The sequence below is a fragment of the Ranitomeya imitator genome, chromosome 1 (assembly GCF_032444005.1).
Source record: "Ranitomeya imitator isolate aRanImi1 chromosome 1, aRanImi1.pri, whole genome shotgun sequence".
NCBI classification, from domain to species: domain Eukaryota; kingdom Metazoa; phylum Chordata; class Amphibia; order Anura; family Dendrobatidae; genus Ranitomeya; species Ranitomeya imitator.
The window spans coordinates 863,999,610-864,019,645 of NC_091282.1; the positions used below are offsets into that span (position 1 = coordinate 863,999,610).

The 20,036-nt window shown below is 43.4% G+C and overlaps 1 protein-coding gene across 3 annotated transcripts in view; it reads left to right on the forward strand.

Annotated features, from left to right (window-relative positions):
- Nucleotides 1-20,036, forward strand: part of NRG1 (neuregulin 1) — a 167,953-nt gene that overhangs the window by 46,516 nt on the left and 101,401 nt on the right. For all 3 annotated transcript variants that reach the window (XM_069742346.1, XM_069742328.1, XM_069742338.1), the window contains exon 2: nt 8,285-8,471. In XM_069742346.1, coding sequence (XP_069598447.1) covers nt 8,285-8,471 — 187 coding nt within the window. The remainder of the gene's footprint in view (nt 1-8,284; nt 8,472-20,036) is intronic.

Below are 20,036 nucleotides of genomic sequence, written 5' to 3' on the forward strand. Positions count from 1 at the left end.
ACGATTCTAGGGAGCCTGGGTGGATTATGCAGGGACGCGTCATCCACATGAAGCAAGCAGGAGGACGGCATCGCAAGAAGATGGGAGGCGCCGGACCAAGACGAGCGACACCCATCGGACCGGACCGCCCTACAGGTGAGTATAATTAAAGGTATTTTTCTTCTCTTACAGGTCGGATCGGGGGCTTATATAAAGCATTATAGAATGCTGTATATAAGCCCTGAAAGGGGTGGGCGTAACTAATATCTGCCAAACCTGGTGACAGGTTCCCTTTAAGTATGGCGAACAAACATCTAATGTAAATGATCAGTTTATGGAACTGGAAGGGGGAAGATATTGAAAAGTGGCAAAGAGGCAATTTACAATCTGGCAGCACATCAACATTGAACTATTTTGCTTAAATATCCCATTTTTTTAAATCAGCTTTTCAATTAGGGCTACATTCCTTACAAAGTCTTTCGTATGTACTTGTTTGTAATTGCTCACTGTGTCTGAATTGTCTTGTATGTGCATGCAGCTATTTAACTTTTTTTGGTGTAGTGTATTGTTAATAGTAAGCTGATTTTTTTTAAATAGTCTGATACCTTTTTTTGATCAATAGGGATCCATCATAACATAATTTGTTGCATGTGAACCTAAAATTTGTATGTGTGAACACAACCTATGCAAATGAGAAGCAAGAATAGAGATGGAGAACACATTAGGTGATATTCTGAGATTAAAGCAGGCCCCAGGGAGCACATGGATTAATGGTGGAAGGCATAAGAAAAAATATGAATCTCTCCTCCTTAAACTTCTCCATTGATCCTCAATTTGAAGTAATCTTTAGTCAGCCAAAATAGTTACTTTTAAAGAGGTTGTCAACTAAGACAATTCAGATTAAATAATTCAGGATCCCAACTAAAATGGAAACATAAGATACCTCCAATAGTGGAATTTCATCGTTATTGGCACCGCTGTTCTCGGAGAGTGATGTGATTGTTATATAACATGCAGGCTAAACCAACTAACCAGCTGCTGTTTAACTGCAGCAATCAATATTTCAATAGAACTGACATCCGCCCTGATGGAATATTGATGAGTTGCAGCCAAACAGCAGCCACTCATTGGCTGTGGCCTGTATGTGATACAACAAGTCACGTTACTCTCCGCTGGAACAGAACCACTGCGAGAGATGAGTATAGTCTGTTTTCATATTAATTAGCGTCCTAAACTGATTAAGCTGAAATTGTCTCTGAATGGAAACCCCTTTAAGTAAAAGTATCTGTGACAGCTATAGCTGTAACTTTGGCATAATATATAACTGACTTATTCACCAAATCATCATATTAAGGCTGAAAAAAGAGGAAGATACCTCAACAAAATTTTGCATATTCTCAGCATATAATTTTTGTAATACCTTAAAACAAGGGATGAGCCCTTGTTTGTCCAAAGACTTTCAGTCCAAAGTTTATTATTATTATTTATTTATATAGCACCATTAATTACATGTACGTGTTGTACATGAGAAAGGGGTTACATTCAGAGTTATAGATATCGCTTACAGTAAATACATTTTCAATGACAGACTGGTACAGAGGGGAGAGGACCCTGTCCTTGCGGACTTACATTCTATGCGATAATGGGGAAGAGACAGAAGGTGGGAGGTGCAGCAGCTCGGGTGGTGGAGAGGCGGCAGCTCTGGTAGTGGTGAGGTGGCAGCTCGGGTGGCGGTGAGGCGACAGAATTGTTATTGCAGGCAGTAGGCTTTCCTGAAATGATGGGTTTTCAGGTTCAGTCAGAAGGATCCGAGCGTGGTGGATAATCGGTCATGTTGAGGCGTGGAAATCTTGGAGGTGGTTGTGTGGGGAACGAATAAGTGTGGATGAGAGTAGGTCTTGGAAGGATCAAAGATTACATGAGGGAAGATATTGGGAGATTAGTTCAGAGATATAGGGAGGGGACAGGTTGTGGATGGCTTTGTAGATCAGTGTTAGTAGTTTGAACTGGATTCGTTGGGGAATTGGAAGCCAGTGGAGAGATTTGCAGAGGGGAGAAACCGAGGGTTAGTGAGGAGAGAGGTGGATTAGCCGGCAGCAGAGCTGAGGACACACTGGAGTGGTGCAAGAGAGTTAACGGGGAGGCCAAAGAGGAGGGTGTTGCAGTAATCGAGGTGGGAGATGATGAGGGCATGCACAAGAGTTTTAGTAGATTGAGGGCTGAGGAAGGGATGGATTCTGGCAATATTTTTGAGTTGGAGGCCGGAACCAAAGTTTGGTTCTGGTACCAGGACTCTAGTCGAGGTTGAACCCGAACCGCAGAGAATTCAATGGATACCAGATCTTTGGTGCTGTAAAATGGTTGTAGTAAAAGCTAGGGGGCTACCAAAGGAAGCAGGGTACTCTCTCTCTCAGCATCCAAATTTCGAACATTAAAACAGACTTACTGGAGAAGTCCAAGTTCAGACTGTATGAACCCCAAACTTTACACTTCGGGTTCACTCATCTCTACTTAAAACATGTTAATATTAAAACACAAAATGAAGTAGAGAAGTCAATCTTTAGTCAAGCCACAATAATAATAAATGGTACCAATCATAATTTTCCCAAATATTTATGTGAGATATTTTTGCTACTTTTGCACACTTATCTAACGTAGCTGGTGTTGTAAAGGTCGGTTGATATCATCACTTTCTGTTTTAATTATGTCACCCAAACTAGGAGGACTGAAGATAACTTTTCACTGCCTGCAGCATAGCATGGAAACAAGTCCTGCTTTGCCTTCAACTGTTGCACAGTAGAAAAAAGTACAGACGTAATCAAAAGAAACAGACAGCTGCTAAGAGAATTTTTGATGAAAAACTTAACATACTTAATGTTACCCTTGCGACTGTCAAGTCTTTTGCATTTGTCTGATAGAATATGCCTTTTAATATTATATGCTCGGTGCCTGAAAATCTTTTACAATGATAACTGTATTTGTAGGTAAGCACTAGCATTGAATATACAATACTGCCATTATGTACTGCTAGAAATTCCTTTAATCTTTATGTTCTGTAAGAAGCCTTTTTATGCCTGTATTCCTCCAGACATGCTTAAAATCAATTTTAAAGCATGCTTATATATGTCATTTACCACTAGATCTCCTTGTCATTAGTGTAAGTCAGGTAATGGACATATTTCATATTGAATACCTAATGTTCTTTACTTGTAATACCATGTGTAACCACAAGGAGTGCTGCTAAACATGAGGCAATTTTCTGGTTGAATTATAGGTCCATGATTCAGGTAGTCTCCCATGTTGCAAATGTTATGGAAATATTTCAGGATAATGCAGGTTGTTACAGGGGCTATCCCAGACTGTGGTCATTGTTTCGCATGGGGCTAAGAACTTACCTGCAGGTAGTTGCTAAAAAACTGCCTGTTCTGCCCGGCGATGATCTCTGACCTTTGACCTCATGTCAACAGAGGAACTTTTTCTATTCTGGTCTGCTCTGTCCACAAGGCATCGTTGTCAATGTCATGTGGATTGACAGCTGACTCCCCGCTACCTAATGGCTGCTGAAATCAGCATGACATCAGTAGTGACACGCAAGTGACAGGGCAGAGTGGAAGAGAAAAAGCTGCTCTGTCGATGTGATGTCAATGGAAGCAGGAAAATCGCTGACAGGCTTGGTCCATGACCACTCTGAGCTGCCAGAAAAGACAGGTAGTTAGCCACACCTTGTATCTTTCAAGTCAAGGTGGAAGTACAATATGATATCAGAGTATATTACTTTGAGTAAATATCAGTTTCATCTTGCGTACACCAAATGCTCTATGATGTAATATTTCCTGGATTAGACTGGGCTATACCTGATAATAAAATATTCTAGTGGAATACTCTGCTGGAGTATGTGCCATATTAAAATATAGTGTGTGTCTTTTAAGATGAATACTTTGCAGCAGTAGCAACAGTACCTAAAAAACCTTGAATATTTCAGATAGTTAGGAATATTTGTCATCATAAAGTAGAGCAGCACGATTTAGGGACTGGTCCAACAATTAAAATCAGCTATGTTTAAAGAGGACCTGTGAGCTCACTGCACCACATTATTCTATTAATTTTTATTGCTTGCAAAATAAAATCTGCATTGTGTCATTACGCTATTAATCCTTCTAGAAACATGTGAATGAATTGGGAGTTTGGGTTTACTAGTTAGGGGGTGTCCTTCCCTCAGGGTGCTACCTGAAACTATGCTGACACTGCCACGCATCCCTTTAACAAATGGAATGGTAATTCCCAGATGCCAATTTATTCAGAGCGTTCTAGGAGAGATAATAGAATACAACACAGTGTTTAGAGAAATAATAACAATTATGACTTGGGTTCAGGGAGCAAGGTTTCCTTTGGCTTTCCTTTTCCCACTCACTATCATTGACAAGTTTCTCCCTAGAAAGAATAGTTTCCTACTACTTCCTGCACTAATACCTCTGTGTGTACCAATCAAGTTATTCCATATCAAACCCACCAAACTCTGTTTTTTTTAAACCTTGTGTTTTGTTCTGGAGCACAGTCATGCTATGGGTCTTCAAAACGCTCTCTCTTTATAATTGTCCAAAGTCTTGAAATCTGGGAATGCAGATGCATTAACAAATTCCATTACTGAAACTAAGGAAGGAAGGCCAACCCCAGAAAACAACTAGACAGCACTATCCCTCTTCAACAAAGTTTACCGTTAGCACAATGCTGTTAGGCAAAAAATGTCTTGGCTCAAAACTCATCCATAATACTGTCAGATATAGGCAGTGTGATTCACATAAGTCCAGAAAATGCTTGGCATTGTGCTTGGTGATATAAGGCTTGAAGGCAACTGATCAGCCATTGAACCCAATACTGTGAAGCTCCCATTGCCGTTTTTCTTAGCTGATGTAAATGGCAGCGGAGGTTTTAAGTCAGCAATGTTAGCAAGGTGTTGCGTTTCCAAAATTCTTCTACTTTTCATTTTTAACACTCCCAGTTGATCATGTAATATTTAGGAGGGAACAAATTTCTTGAACTGACTTGTTGCAATGCTGGGATCCTATTACAGGACCAAAGTCGAATGAGATATCTCTTCAGAATGACCCATTCTTTCACAAATAAAGGAAGACTGCATGGTGAGGGACTTGATTTCATAAACTTGTGGCAATGGGACTGAATGAAAAACATGAACTCAATGATTAAGAGGTGTGTCTGTATACTGTAGTATATATTCCACAGGCAAAACACTTGTCACTACATGATTTTAATGTTTGAAGATTATATATCTTTTTTGTGCTTTTCTTGACATAACTAATAGCATCAATAACTACTTTCAGTTATTAGGGCGTCTCTAAAAATGAAAAAAATGTCAATAATAATTTCATTGACTGCAAGACAGAATGTAGCAATAGTTCCTCAGGGTATATACAGACACCCCACCTAATAGTTCTGGCTCTCAAACTGGTGCATACCTAAGCAGATTTACTTTAGAGTCTAAGAAAAATGAGGACTATATTTCTGTCTGTCTATCTATCACATATCACGTAGAAGAATGGCAACAAACAGATAGATAGCTAGATACATATATATGATGGATAAGATAAAGCTGTATGTGTACATATATATATATATATATATATATATATATATATATATTTGAAACCACTATACACTATATAAAAATATAAAAAGACACATATGCATGTTTCTCTCTGATATGAACCCATCTTAAACCTTTCCAGTTTTAGGTCAGTTAGGATTACCATAATTATTAATACTGTTTTAACGCATTTTTATTACTTACTGCAAAGTCAAAAGTTTACATACATTTCATTAGCATTTGGTACCATTGCCCTTAAACTGAATAACTTGGGTCAAGCATTTGTGATATCCTTCCACAAGCTTCTCACAATAATTGGTCGGAATTTGTGCCAATTCCTCCTGACAAAACTAGTTTAACTGATCCATGTTTGTAGGTCGCCTTGTTCGCACCTGCCTTTCCAGCTTTGCCCATAAATTTTCAATAGGATTGAGATCAGGGCTTTGTGATGGCTGCTCCAAAACAATGACTTTGTTATCCTTAAGCCAGTTTTTTATCATTTTGGCAGTATGCTTTGGGTCATTGTCCATTTTAAAGACCCATTTCCGCCCAAGCTTTAACTTCCTGGCTGATGTCTTGAGATGTTGCTTCAGTATTACCACATGACCTTCTTTTAACATGATGCCATCTATTTTGTAGAGTGCACCAGTCCCTCCTGCAGCAAAACAATCCCACAACATGATGCTGCCACCCCCGTGTTTCACAGTTGGGATGATGTTCTTAGGCTTCCAAGCTTCTCCATATTTCCTCCAAGCGTAACAATGGCCATTATGCCCAAAAACTTAAATTTTAGTTTCACCAGACCACAGGACATGTCTCCAAAAATTAAGGTCTTTGTTGCTGTGTGCATTTGCAAACATTAATCTGTTTTTTTATGATTCTTTTGGAGTAATGGCTTCTCCCTGGCAGAGTGGCTCTTCAGCCCTTGTTGATACAGTACAGGTTTCATTATGGATATTGACACAATCTTACCAGCTTCACAAGGTCTTTTGCTTTTATCCTTGGGTTGATATGTTGATATGCACATGTTGGACCAAAGCATGTTCATCTCTAGGACACAGAACCCGTCTCCTTCCTAAGCGGTATGATGGCTGGACATGCCCATCTTGTTTGTACTTGCATATAATTGTTTGTACAGATGAATGAGGCACCTTCAGCTATCTTGAAATTGTATCCAAGGATGAGCCAGACTTGTTCAAGTCCACAATTCTCTTCCTGATATCTTGTCTGATCCTTTACACTTTCACATGATCTGTCTCATTATTCTCATTATATATAGCAAGATATATGTATAGCTACTATGAGACATTGTATACAAGGATGAATATAAAGAGATAGATGGATAGATAGACAGAGACAGACAGATAGACAGACAGATAGATGGCCAGATAGTTGATATATATGTTATCTATCTACCTATCTATCTATCTATCTATCTACCTATCTTTATCCTGTCAATCTCTCTAGCTATCTATATATCTATCAATATCCATCCTTCTGTCTTGTAGTAACTATGCATGCAGCTTGCTGCACAAAGAACATAAACTGTATAATACAGTCTTCCCCCCTCTTCCCTGAGGCGGCACTTCCTTACAAGAATGTGAATCAATTTGAATTAGTAAGGTTTATTACCACTGACCAAGTCTTTTTTATCTCCTGTCTCTCTCTGAAATAAGGGTCAACAGCAGATCGCAGCAATCTGTGGTTGTTATTTGTTCCCCTCTCCCTTTCCCTAACAGTTAATAAAACAAAAAAGAAAGAGAAAATTAATATTTCACCAAAGACATCTTGGTGATAACACAGTGTATGGCACAGACCCGGTACCTGACTGGGGTGGCAAGTGTCCATTAGCTGACTCTGGTGACCCACTGTTCATCTACATGCAAATATTTCAGTAGCAACTATAATAGATTTACTTCTACTTCTATACAATAATACACTGGGTTTTTTTTGGATGAATGATGAGATGCTGCATTTGTCTGAACACAGTGAATCAAATGTATTGTTCCAACTACAGATCATGTTGAGGGTAAATGACTTACTCCTGCTTAGGGGCCCACCAGGGATTCACCTGTTCCCCTGTGGGCCAATCCAAGTCCGCATGTATCAGTCACATTATTAGGAGAAGCCTATGTAGATGGTATCACATTGGAATATGGAAAACACAACAAGGTCTTATTATTCTTGGAAGATTATTGCTGTTATAGCAGATCGACTTTTTTGCTTGTACAAATGTTGAATGTGACTTTCTGTTGCGTTCTGAAGTCATGAATTAAGGCGAATGTAGGATAAGTCTAAACTAAGCAAGTGCTTTTCTTAGCAAATTGATTTTCTTGTAATCTCGGCATCTAAAGCTGCAGCGTTATATTGTTTAAATCTCAGAATGAGAAGCCTTTACCTAGGAATATGACATTAGGTTTTATTGTCTTAGAGGAGAACGCAGTAAGGTCAGAGAACCTGGTCAATATGCATAATCAAGCAATGGATCAATTCTAATTCGTCTAATGTTTATAAAATACCCATTGTGACCACTAGTAGTAGTAGTATTGGCTATAGCTACATCCAATGAGTGATTACACTATACGTCTTACTCTGAAAATTGCTTTACATTTATGGTCTACACTTTTTTTGATAGTTGTATTCATTTTAACTCATCATTGTCCGGGATATTTATACATGTTTTTGTTTTATTTTGTTTTACAGCTTCACCACCAAAACTTAAGGAAATAGAAAGTAAAACGGTAGACGAGGGTCATAAGTTGACACTTAAGTGCGAAGTTGTGTCAGAACAACCTAGTCTGAAGTTTAAGTGGTTCAAAGAAGATAAAGAAATTGGAGGGAAAAATAAAGCAGACACCAAACCAGCCAACATCAAGATACGGAAGAAAAAGTACGTTTCTATTTTATTCATTTTTTTTTTTCTAATGAAGTGGAGCTCATTGGGAATGTTTTGTTATGCCCAGTGCTGGCATAGAAAAAAAAAGTGATAATAAAGTGATATGGATAATCTAAGTGCTAAGTAATCTAAGTAGGGTAAAATCATATTCTTTAGCAACACTTTAATAAGCATACAGTGTTATTTTAAAACAGCTAAGATATCATTAAACCCTTGAAATTGCTGTAAGATATTATGTGCAGGGTCAGACTGCCCAATATTTAAAGGGGTTAGTTTCTGACAACCATGGAGTCAAGCCCCAACTGGACTTACGGGGTTTATTAGGGGGCAACACCATTTGAACTTAAAAAATGGGTTGTACTTGTGTAATACTGTTTTACTATTTGGGTTATTGAAATGGGTTGACCTCCAACAACATTTATCACCTATTCACGTCTGTCTACATAGTTTTTGCCTATGTAAACAGACTATTAAATGCATTAAAAATCGGTAAATAGTCACTGATCACTGTCATATAGCGCCGCCAGTCAATCCATATAAACAGACCCTTACTGTACGCTAACGACCTACAGTACCTGAACAATAGGTTTTCATTATCCTGGACAACCCTTTCACATCTGCACTATTTAATTGGAGGTTGGAAGGTCAGGCTCATTTTCTGTGGTCTGTGAAATGTTTCTGACACTAATTGTGTGTATGTATAAAGCATGTATTATGGGAGTAGAATTAGTTTTACCAAAAGCAAACATTTCTCTTGCCTATTCCAATGTTGAAACCTGACAATGTTGCAATTTAACACTTTCACGACCTTACAATTTTCCATTTTTGCCCGTTCATTTTTTCCTCCCCTTGTTCCAAAAGCTATAACTTTTTTTTATTTTTCCATCCCCATAGCTGTTTAATGGCTTGTTTATTGCAGGGCGAGTTGTACGTTTGAACAACACCATTCATTTTACCATATAGTGTACTGGAAAGCGTGAAAAATTCCAAGTGCTTTTAAGTTGCAAAAAAAAGTGCAATTCCACAACTGTTTTTGGGTTCTTTTATTTACCATCTTAACTATACAGTAAAACTAACCTGGCAATATGATTCGCCAGGTTAATATGAGTATGCAGGCATCAAGCATGTAAAGATATTTTCTTATTTAAGTGGTGGAACAAAAAAATCCAAAATTTGTAAGAAAAAGTTTTCGCTTGTTTCGCCATTTTCTGAGACAAGTAAATTTTTAATTTCTCACCATCTGGGGCTGGGCGATGGCATATCTTTTGCACACTGAGCTGACATTTATATTGATATCATTTTGGGGTTGATATGATGTTTTGATCTCCTGTTCTTGCATTTTTTTGCAATGTTGCGGCGGCCAAAAAACTGTAATTCTGGTGTTTTGATTTTTTTCTTGTTACGCTGTTTACTGATCGGATTAATTTATTTTAGATTTTCATAATGCGAACATATACAATTGCAGTAATACCAAATATGTGTATTTTTTAATTGTTTTATTTTTAATGGGGCTAAAGGGGGATAATTTGAACTTTTTTTTTTTTTTTTTTTTTTTCATATTTGTATAATTTAAAAAAAACTTTTTACTGTATTTAATAGTTCACTTAGGACACTTGAAGCTGCGATCATCTAATCGCCTGTGTCCAGCAGAAATCACGATCTCCTATTAACGCCAGTCACGAATCAGCATTCACAGGAGGATAATGACAGGCAGAGGGGTCTTCAGCAGACCCTTCACCGTCATGTCAACCCATCGGTGTCTTACGATAATGTGACGAGGCGCCGATGGGCTGGATGAATGACACGCTTCCGTCTGGCACGTGTTAATTCCCGCTGTCAGTGATTGACAGTAGGATTTAACAGGTTGACAGTCGTGGGTGGAGCACATGATTAAATCAGTCATCATGTGCGGTGGAGGAGGGAGGGAAGATGTGGTTTCTATGTGCAAACCTACATAAATATAAGTCAAAGGTCGTGAAGAGGTTAAAAAACTTCACAAGATATTTGAGCTCTAGAAATACACCTATAAAAATAACAGCTGTTAGTTGGCAATAGTCTACAGAATTGTATAATTGCTGAAGGCTCCATATTTATGACTGTACAACACATGCACATCAAATTGTGTTTGCTTGGTCACTAAAGACATAAAATAAACTTATGACAAAGCCTACCAGTAGAGTTGAGCGACCTTGACCTTTTTAGAGTCGAGCCGGGTTTTGCGAAACCCGACTATGTCCAAAGTCGGGTCGAGTGAAATCGGCCGATTATGACGTAAAGTCGGGATCGACCGAAACACGAAACCCAATGCAAGTCAATGGGGCAGCATAGTCGGCAGTGAGTGGGGGCCAGGAAAACACCTAGAGTGGCCATTTTAATGTCAAAACCATCCATTCTTCTTAATGAAGCTTGTCAAGCGTAATTTACCTTATAATAATTGGAAGGCATTTGAAATTGGGGGTCATTTGGCTAAAGTTGTGGGGGGTAGGGCTGGTTCAAGTAATTAGTGGGCCCAGGAAATCTGGACCACGTCACGGCAGTGGAGCAGGGAGAGGTAAGTATTTCAACTTTGCAAGTGCTGTGAACCTGAGCAAGCAGGGGGGGCCCACTCGTTGGCATTGGCACTGGCACAGGGCCCCTCAAAGTACAGCGGTGTGTTTGCACGGCGGGGGCGCCTCCCACCGGCAGCAACACTTTTGCGTACTATGAGAGGCCCTGTGCCAGTGACGTCGCCAACTAGTATTCCTCCCCCCACCTGATGAAGGAACCTGCACTTTCATCTGCACCTTCCTCTTTGTCCCCGTGTAAGGTGGTATGGTATGCGGGAAGAGCAACCTGACTTTCAGCAGGGTCACAATGTTGTTGTGTAGCGTGCACGGGGAATGTTGCGTTATGGGTCAATGTACCAGCAGACTCATCTATCACTGGCTGGGCAATGGGCACGATGAAGTGGAAACACAGATATAGGCCCAAAGAAGAAAGTGGGCTAAATGCAGTTCAAAATTGGTAACACAGGAATAACCAGGGGGCATTGCAGTGGAGGACAACTGGAATGAGAGGCTGACACAGAGAGTAGGGCCAAATCAGTAAGTAGTCGAAATGCAGTTCAAAATTGGCAACCGTAGTAAACAGGCGGCACAGCTTTGTTCAGTGGAGGAGAACAGCAAGGAGTGGCAGACACCGATAGTAGGCCCCAAACCAACTAGTACGCCAAATGCAGTTGTTCCATTTAACCACAATTTAATGAGAGCCTGAAGATAGAAGCTCAGGAAAGGCAACCTGGGGAACACCTTGGAGTGTAACACACCATCTCTCTCCACCCCATACCCATTTTGTATGGCCTAATGCAGTGTACTTTTCTACAACTACTAAACGAGAGTCGGAAGACCGAAGCAATGGCAAGGAAACCTGGGGAACACCTTAGAGTGTAACACACCTTCTCTCTACACCCCATACCCAATTTGAAGGCCTAATGCAGTGTAGTTTCCAAGAACTACTAAACGAGAGCCGGAAGATCGAAGCTCAGGAAAGGCAACCTGGGGAACACCTTGGAGTGTAACACACCCTCTCGCTACACCCCATACCCAATTTGAAGGCCTAATGCAGCGTAGTTTCCAACAACTACTAAACGAGAGCCGGAAGATCGAAGCTCAGGAAAGGCAACCTGGGGAACACCTTGGAGTGTAACAAACCCTCTCTCTACACCCCATACCCAATTTGTAGGCCTAATGCAGCGTAGTTTCCGACAACTACTAAACGAGAGCATGAAGATCGAAGCTCAGGAAAGGCAACCTGGGGAACACCTTGGAGTGTAACACACCCTCTCTCTACACCCCATACCCAATTTGTAGGCCTAATGCAGCGTAGTTTCCGACAACTACTAAACGAGAGCCGGAATATCGAAGCTCAGGAAAGGCAACCTGGGGAACACCTTGGAGTGTAACACACCCTCTCTCTACGCCCCATACCCAATTTGTAGGCCTAATGCAGCGTAGTTTCCGACAACTACTAAACGAGAGCCGGAATATCGAAGCTCAGGAAAGGCAACCTGGGGAACACCTTGGAGTGTAACACACCCTCTCTCTACACCCCATACCCAATTTGAAGGCCTAATGCAGTGTAGTTTCCAAGAACTACTAAACGAGAGCCGGAAGATCGAAGCTCAGGAAAGGCAACCTGGGGAACACCTTGGAGTGTAACACACCCTCTCGCTACACCCCATACCCAATTTGAAGGCCTAATGCAGCGTAGTTTCCAACAACTACTAAACGAGAGCCGGAAGATCGAAGCTCAGGAAAGGCAACCTGGGGAACACCTTGGAGTGGAACACACCATCTCTCTACACCCCATACCCAATTTGAAGGCCTAATGCAGAGTAGTTTCCAAGAACTACTAAACGAGAGCCGGAAGATCGAAGCTCAGGAAAGGCAACCTGGGGAACACCTTGGAGTGTAACACAACGTCTCTCTACACGACGGAAGGGCTGATTCTTAGGAAGGAAGGCTGTTGGAAATAAGCATTGCGCGTCCGAGGGTGATTATATTCTTATTAGGTATATACTCACCCTCGGACGCGCCCTGCTTCTTTATTTGGAATGAATGTTTATTTGCAATGTGGTGTTGACTTTCTCTATTATTTTGGTAATTAATGATTTTATTATTTTCATTATTTTGCATCTTCTCGGCAATAATATAAAGAAGACGCGACAGGACAACACTCGGTGGATGCCATATGTGTGTTTTCAATTTAAAAAAACTTTCAGTTAACTACTTGCAGGAGAAAGTAATTGTAGCTGGTGGCCATTTTTAGTACTGTACCAGATTAGAGTTGTGTGTTTGTTTTTAATGTTAAAATGTCTGCATTTGATATCTCACCAGTATTTTCTTTTTTATAAGCAAAATACTTATTTTTATATTTTCTGATGTTGGTTCCAGGGGTACACGGCCAGCAGTGCCCTGGTCAGTGTAGTAGTAGTTGAAAGAATGGACCGCAGACAGGCATCGAAGGCCTAAAATAATAACACATGGCTGTAGGCAATTTTAAATTGGTTCCAGGGGTACACGGACAGCAGTGGTGTGGTCAGTGGAGGCCTAGTGGAAGGAGTGACCGCAGACAGGCATCGAAGGCCTAAAATAATAACACATGGCTGTAGGCAATTTTAAATTGGTTCCAGGGGTACACGGGCAGCAGTGACCTGGTCAGTGTAGTAGTAGTTGAAAGAATGGACCGCAGACAGGCATCGAAGGCCTAAAATAAAAAAATTGGGCTGGCTGTAGGCAATTTTAAATTGGTTCCAGGGGTACACGGGCAGCAGTGGTGTGGTCAGTGGAGGCCTAGTGGAAGGAGTGACCGCAGACAGGCATCGAAGGCCTAAAATAATAACACATGGCTGTAGGCAATTTTAAATTGGTTCCAGGGGTACACGGGCAGCAGTGACCTGGTCAGTGTAGTAGTAGTTGAAAAAATGGACCGCAGACAGGCATCGAATGCCTAAAATAATAACACATGGCTGTAGGCAATTTTAAATTGGTTACAGGGGTACACGGACAGCAGTGACCTGGTCAGTGTAGTAGTAGTTGAAAGAATGGACCGCAGACAGGCATCGAAGGCCTAAAATAAAAAAATTGGGCTGGCTGTAGGCAATTTTAAATTGGTTCCAGGGGTACACGGACAGCAGTGGTGTGGTCAGTGGAGGCCTAGTGGAAGGAGTGACCGCAGACAGGCATCGAAGGCCTAAAATAATAACACATGGCTGTAGGCAATTTTAAATTGGTTCCAGGGGTACACGGACAGCAGTGGTGTGGTCAGTGGAGGCCTAGTGGAAGGAGTGACCGCAGACAGGCATCGAAGGCCTAAAATAATAACACATGGCTGTAGGCAATTTTAAATTGGTTCCAGGGGTACACGGACAGCAGTGACCTGGTCAGTGTAGTAGTAGTTGAAAGAATGGACCGCAGACAGGCATCGAAGGCCTAAAATAAAAAAATTGGGCTGGCTGTAGGCAATTTTAAATTGGTTCCAGGGGTACACGGGCAGCAGTGGTGTGGTCAGTGGAGGCCTAGTGGAAGGAGTGACCGCAGACAGGCATCGAAGGCCTAAAATAATAACACATGGCTGTAGGCAATTTTAAATTGGTTCCAGGGGTACACGGACAGCAGTGGTGTGGTCAGTGGAGGCCTAGTGGAAGGAGTGACCGCAGACAGGCATCGAAGGCCTAAAATAATAACACATGGCTGTAGGCAATTTTAAATTGGTTCCAGGGGTACACGGACAGCAGTGACCTGGTCAGTGTAGTAGTAGTTGAAAGAATGGACCGCAGACAGGCATCGAAGGCCTAAAATAAAAAAATTGGGCTGGCTGTAGGCAATTTTAAATTGGTTCCAGGGGTACACGGACAGCAGTGGTGTGGTCAGTGGAGGCCTAGTGGAAGGAGTGACCGCAGACAGGCATCGAAGGCCTAAAATAATAACACATGGCTGTAGGCAATTTTAAATTGGTTCCAGGGGTACACGGACAGCAGTGACCTGGTCAGTGTAGTAGTAGTTGAAAGAATGGACCGCAGACAGGCATCGAAGGCCTAAAATAAAAAAATTGGGCTGGCTGTAGGCAATTTTAAATTGGTTCCAGGGGTACACGGGCAGCAGTGACCTGGTCAGTGTAGTAGTAGTTGAAAGAATGGACCGCAGACAGGCTTAGAAGGCCTAACATAACAAACTTGGGCTGGCTGTAGGCACTTTTAAATTGGTTCCAGGGGTACACGGGCAGCAGTGGTCTGGTCAGTGGAAGTCTAGTGGAAGGAGTGACCGCAGACAGGCTTCCAAGGCCTAACATAACAAACTTGGGCTGGCTGTAGGCACTTTTAAATTGGTTCCAGGGGTACACGGGCAGCAGTGGTCTGGTCAGTGGAAGTCTAGTGGAAGGAGTGACCGCAGACAGGCTTCCAAGGCCTAACATAACAAACTTGGGCTGGCTGTAGGCACTTTTAAATTGGTTCCAGGGGTACACGGGCAGCAGTGGTCTGGTCAGTGGAAGTCTAGTGGAAGGAGTGACCGCAGACAGGCTTCCAAGGCCTAACATAACAAACTTGGGCTGGCTGTAGGCACTTTTAAATTGGTTCCAGGGGTACACGGGCAGCAGTGGTCTGGTCAGTGGAAGTCTAGTGGAAGGAGTGACCGCAGACAGGCTTCGAAGGCCTAACATAACAAAATTGGGCTGGCTGTAGGCACTTTAAATTGGTTCCAGGGGTACATGGGCAGCAGTGTATGGTCAGTGGAAGTCTAGTGGAAGGAGTGACGGCAGACAGTCTTCGATGGCCTAACATAACAAAATTGGGCTGACTGTAGGCACTTTTAAATTGGTTCCAGGGTAACACGGCCAGCAGTGGCCTGGTCAGTGTAGTAGTTGTAGAAAGAAGGGACCGCAGACAGGCTTCGAAGGCCTAACATAACAAAAATGTCAAAACAATGGTATTGTCAGTGCCAGGCATTGAAGGATGTCAGCGGCTAGACTACACATTGGTGAAGCTGTGAGAGATAATTTTGCTAGTGGTAGAGCACTGTTTGAGCTGGGGGGGGGAACTGTCTTGTGGCCGGCGGTACAGGCACAGGGCCCCTCATATTACAACGGTGTGTCTGACGTTGGGTGCGCACCACCACCGCCAGAGACACTTTATTGTACTATGAGGGACCCAGTGGCAGTGCCGTCGACCAAAAGCGGCCACACCCACCTCTTCAGACAAACAGCACTCTCAAGGGTCCAAGCGCAAAGTGGCGATAGCACGGCCCCGTGTGGGGAGTTTGGCCATTTCGTGAGGTGGAAACATGTCGTATGCTGGACAATCAGGTGAAGAAAATTACGAGATTGGAAAAGTCATTCAGAATAGTCCACAGGCAAGACCTTTTCATAGGAAAGCTAGGTGTCAGCCGGGCAGGGTGGGGCAAAAGATTTTGAAATCCAGTTGTGGTTCATTTTAATGAAGGTTAGATCATCTACATTTTGGGTAGCCAGACGAGTCCTTTTTTCTGTTAGTATTGAACCTGCAGCACTGAATACTCTTTCTGATAGGACACTAGCTGCCGGGCAAGCAAGCTCCTGCAATGCATATTCTGCCAATTCTGGCCAGGTGTCTAATTTGGATGCCCAGTAATCAAATGGGAATGACGGTTGAGGGAGAACGTCGATAAGGGATGAAAAATAGTTTGTAACCATACTGGACAAATGTTGTCTCCTGTCACTTTGAATTGATGCTGCAGTACCTGTCCTGTCTGCGGTCATAGAAAAATCACTCCACAACCTGGTCAGAAAACCCCTCTGTCCAACGCCACTTCTGATTTCTGCCCCTCTAACACCTCTGGTCTGCTGGCCCCTGGAGCTCGTGTGAGAACGATCACGGGCGCTGTGTGCAGGGAATGCCAGAAGCAAACGGTCAACAAGAGTTGATTGTTTTGTTGCTAATATTAGTTCCAAGTTCTCATGTGGCATAATATTTTGCAATTTGCCTTTATAGCGAGGATCAAGGAGGCAGGCCAACCAGTAATCGTCATCGTTCATCATTTTTGTAATGCGTGTGTCCCTTTTGAGGATACGCAAGGCATAATCCGCCATGTGGGCCAAAGTTCCCGTTGTCAAATCTGCGGTTGTGCTTGGTTGAGGGGCAGTTGCAGGCAAATCTACGTCACTTGTGTCCCTCAAAAAACCAGAACCCGGCCTTGCCACGCCACCAATTTCCCGTGCCCCCGGGAAAGCTTCCTCATTAAAAATATACTCATCCCCATCATCCTCCTCATCCTCCACCTCCTCTTCGCCCGGTACCTCGTCATGTACACTGCCCTGACCAGACAATCGCTGACTGTCATCAAGGCTTTCCTCTTCCTCTGGTGCAGACGCCTGATCCTTTATGTGCGTCAAACTTTGCATCAGCAGACGCATTAGGGGGATGCTCATGCTTATTATGGCGTTGTCTGCACTAACCAGCCGTGTGCATTCCTCAAAACACTGAAGGACTTGACACATGTCTTGAATCTTCGACCACTGCACACCTGACAACTCCATGTCTGCCATCCTACTGCCTGCCCGTGTATGTGTATCCTCCCACAAAAACATAACAGCCCGCCTCTGTTCGCACAGTCTCTGAAGCATGTGCAGTGTTGAGTTCCACCTTGTTGCAACGTCTATGATTAGGCGATGCTGGGGAAGGTTCAAAGAACGCTGATAGGTCTGCATACGGCTGGAGTGTACAGGCGAACGGCGGATATGTGCGCAAAGTCCACGCACTTTGAGGAGCAGGTCGGATAACCCCGGATAACTTTTCAGGAAGCACTGCACCACCAGGTTTAAGGTGTGAGCCAGGCAAGGAATGTGTTTCAGTTGGGAAAGGGAGATGGCAGCCATGAAATTCCTTCCGTTATCACTCACTACCTTGCCTGCCTCAAGATCTACAGTGCCCAGCCACGACTGCGTTTCTTGCTGCAAGAACTCGGACAGAACTTCCGCGGTGTGTCTATTGTCGCCCAAACACTTCATAGCCAATACAGCCTGCTGACGTATGCCAGTAGCTGCCCCATAATGGGAGACCTGGTGTGCAACAGTGGCAGGTGCGGATGGAGTGTTTGTGCGACTGCGGTCTGTGGACGAGCTCTTGCTTCTGCAGGAGGACGAGGAGGAGGAGGAGGAGGGGGTGCGAACGGCTACAGACAACTGTTTACTAGACCGTGGGCTAGGCAGAACTGTCCCAAACTTGCTGTCCCCTGTGGACCCTGAATCCACCACATTTACCCAGTGTGCCGTGATGGACACGTAACGTCCCTGGCCATGCCTACTGGTCCATGCATCTGTTGTCAGGTGCACCTTTGTGCTCACAGATTGCCTGAGTGCATGGACGATGCGCTCTTTAACATGCTGGTGGAGGGCTGGGATGGCTTTTCTGGAAAAAAAGTGTCGACTGGGTAGCTCGTAGCGTGGTACAGCGTAGTCCATCAGGTCTTTGAAAGCTTCGCTTTCAACTAACCGGTAGGGCATCATCTCTAACGAGATTAGTCTAGCTATGTGGGCGTTCAAACCCTGTGTACGCGGATGCGAGGCTAAGTATTTCCTTTTTCTAACCATAGTCTCATGTAGGGTGAGCTGGACTGGAGAGCTGGAGATCGTGGAACTAGCGGGGGTGCCGGTGGACATGGCAGACTGAGAGACGGTGGGAGATGGTATTGTTGCCGCCGGTGCCCTAGATGCAGTGTTTCCTACTACGAAACTGGTGATTCCCTGACCCTGACTGCTTTGGCCTGGCAAAGATACCTGCACAGATACAGCAGGTGGTGCGCTAAATGGTGGTCCTACACTGCCGGAAGGGATGTTGCGTTGATGACTAGCTTCATTGGCCGAGGGTGCAACAACCTTAAGGGACGTTTGGTAGTTAGTCCAAGCTTTCAAATGCATGGTGGTTAAATGTCTATGCATGCAACTAGTATTGAGACTTTTCAGATTCTGACCTCTGCTTAAGGAAGTAGAACATTTTTGACAGATGACTTTGCGCTGATCAATTGGATGTTGTTTAAAAAAATGCCAGACTGCACTCTTTCTAGCATCGGATACCTTTTCAGGCATTGCAGACTGAGCTTTAACCGGATGGCCACGCTGTCCTCCACCAGGTTTTGGCTTTGCCACGCGTTTTGGGCAAGATACGGGCCCGGCAGATGGAACCTGTGGCGATGTTGATGCCTGCTGCGGCCCCTCCTCCTCCTCTGCTTCAGAACTGCTGCCGCCTGCACCCTGTTCCCCCAATGGCTGCCAATCGGGGTCAAGAACTGGGTCATCTAATAACTCTTCTTGTACCTCCTGCGCAACTTCGTCTGTGTCACCGTGTCGTTCGGTGGTATAGCGTTCGTGATGGGGCAACATAGTCTCATCAGGGTCTGATTCTTGATCAGCACCCTGCGAGGGCAATGTTGTGGTCTGAGTCAAAGGACCAGCATAGTAGTCTGGCTGTGGCTGTGCGTCAGTGCACTCCATGTCAGATTCAATTTGTAATGGGCATGGACTGTTAACTGCTTCACTTTCTAAGCCAGGGACGGTATGTGTAAAGAGCTCCATGGAGTAACCCGTTGTGTCGCCTGCTGCATTCTTCTCTGTTGTTGTTTTTGCTGAAGAGGACAAGGAAGTGACTTGTCCCTGACCGTGAACATCCACTAACGACGCGCTGCTTTTACTTTTACCAGTTTCACGAGATGAGGCAAAAGAGCTAGAGGCTGAGTCAGCAAGATAAGCCAAAACTTGCTCTTGCTGCTCCGGCTTTAAAAGCGGTTTTCCTAATCCCAGAAAAGGGAGCGTTCGAGGCCTTGTGTAGCCGGACGACGAACCTGGCTCCACAGCTCCAGACTTAGGTGCAATATTTTTTCCCCCACGACCACCTGATGCTCCACCACTACCACTACCCTCATTACCAGCTGACAATGAACGCCCCCGGCCACGACCTCTTCCACTAGACTTCCTCATTGTTTTAAAAACGTAACCAAACTAACGTTATTTGTTGCAGTCACACAACTTACTCGGTGAGCTATAACTTCAGTA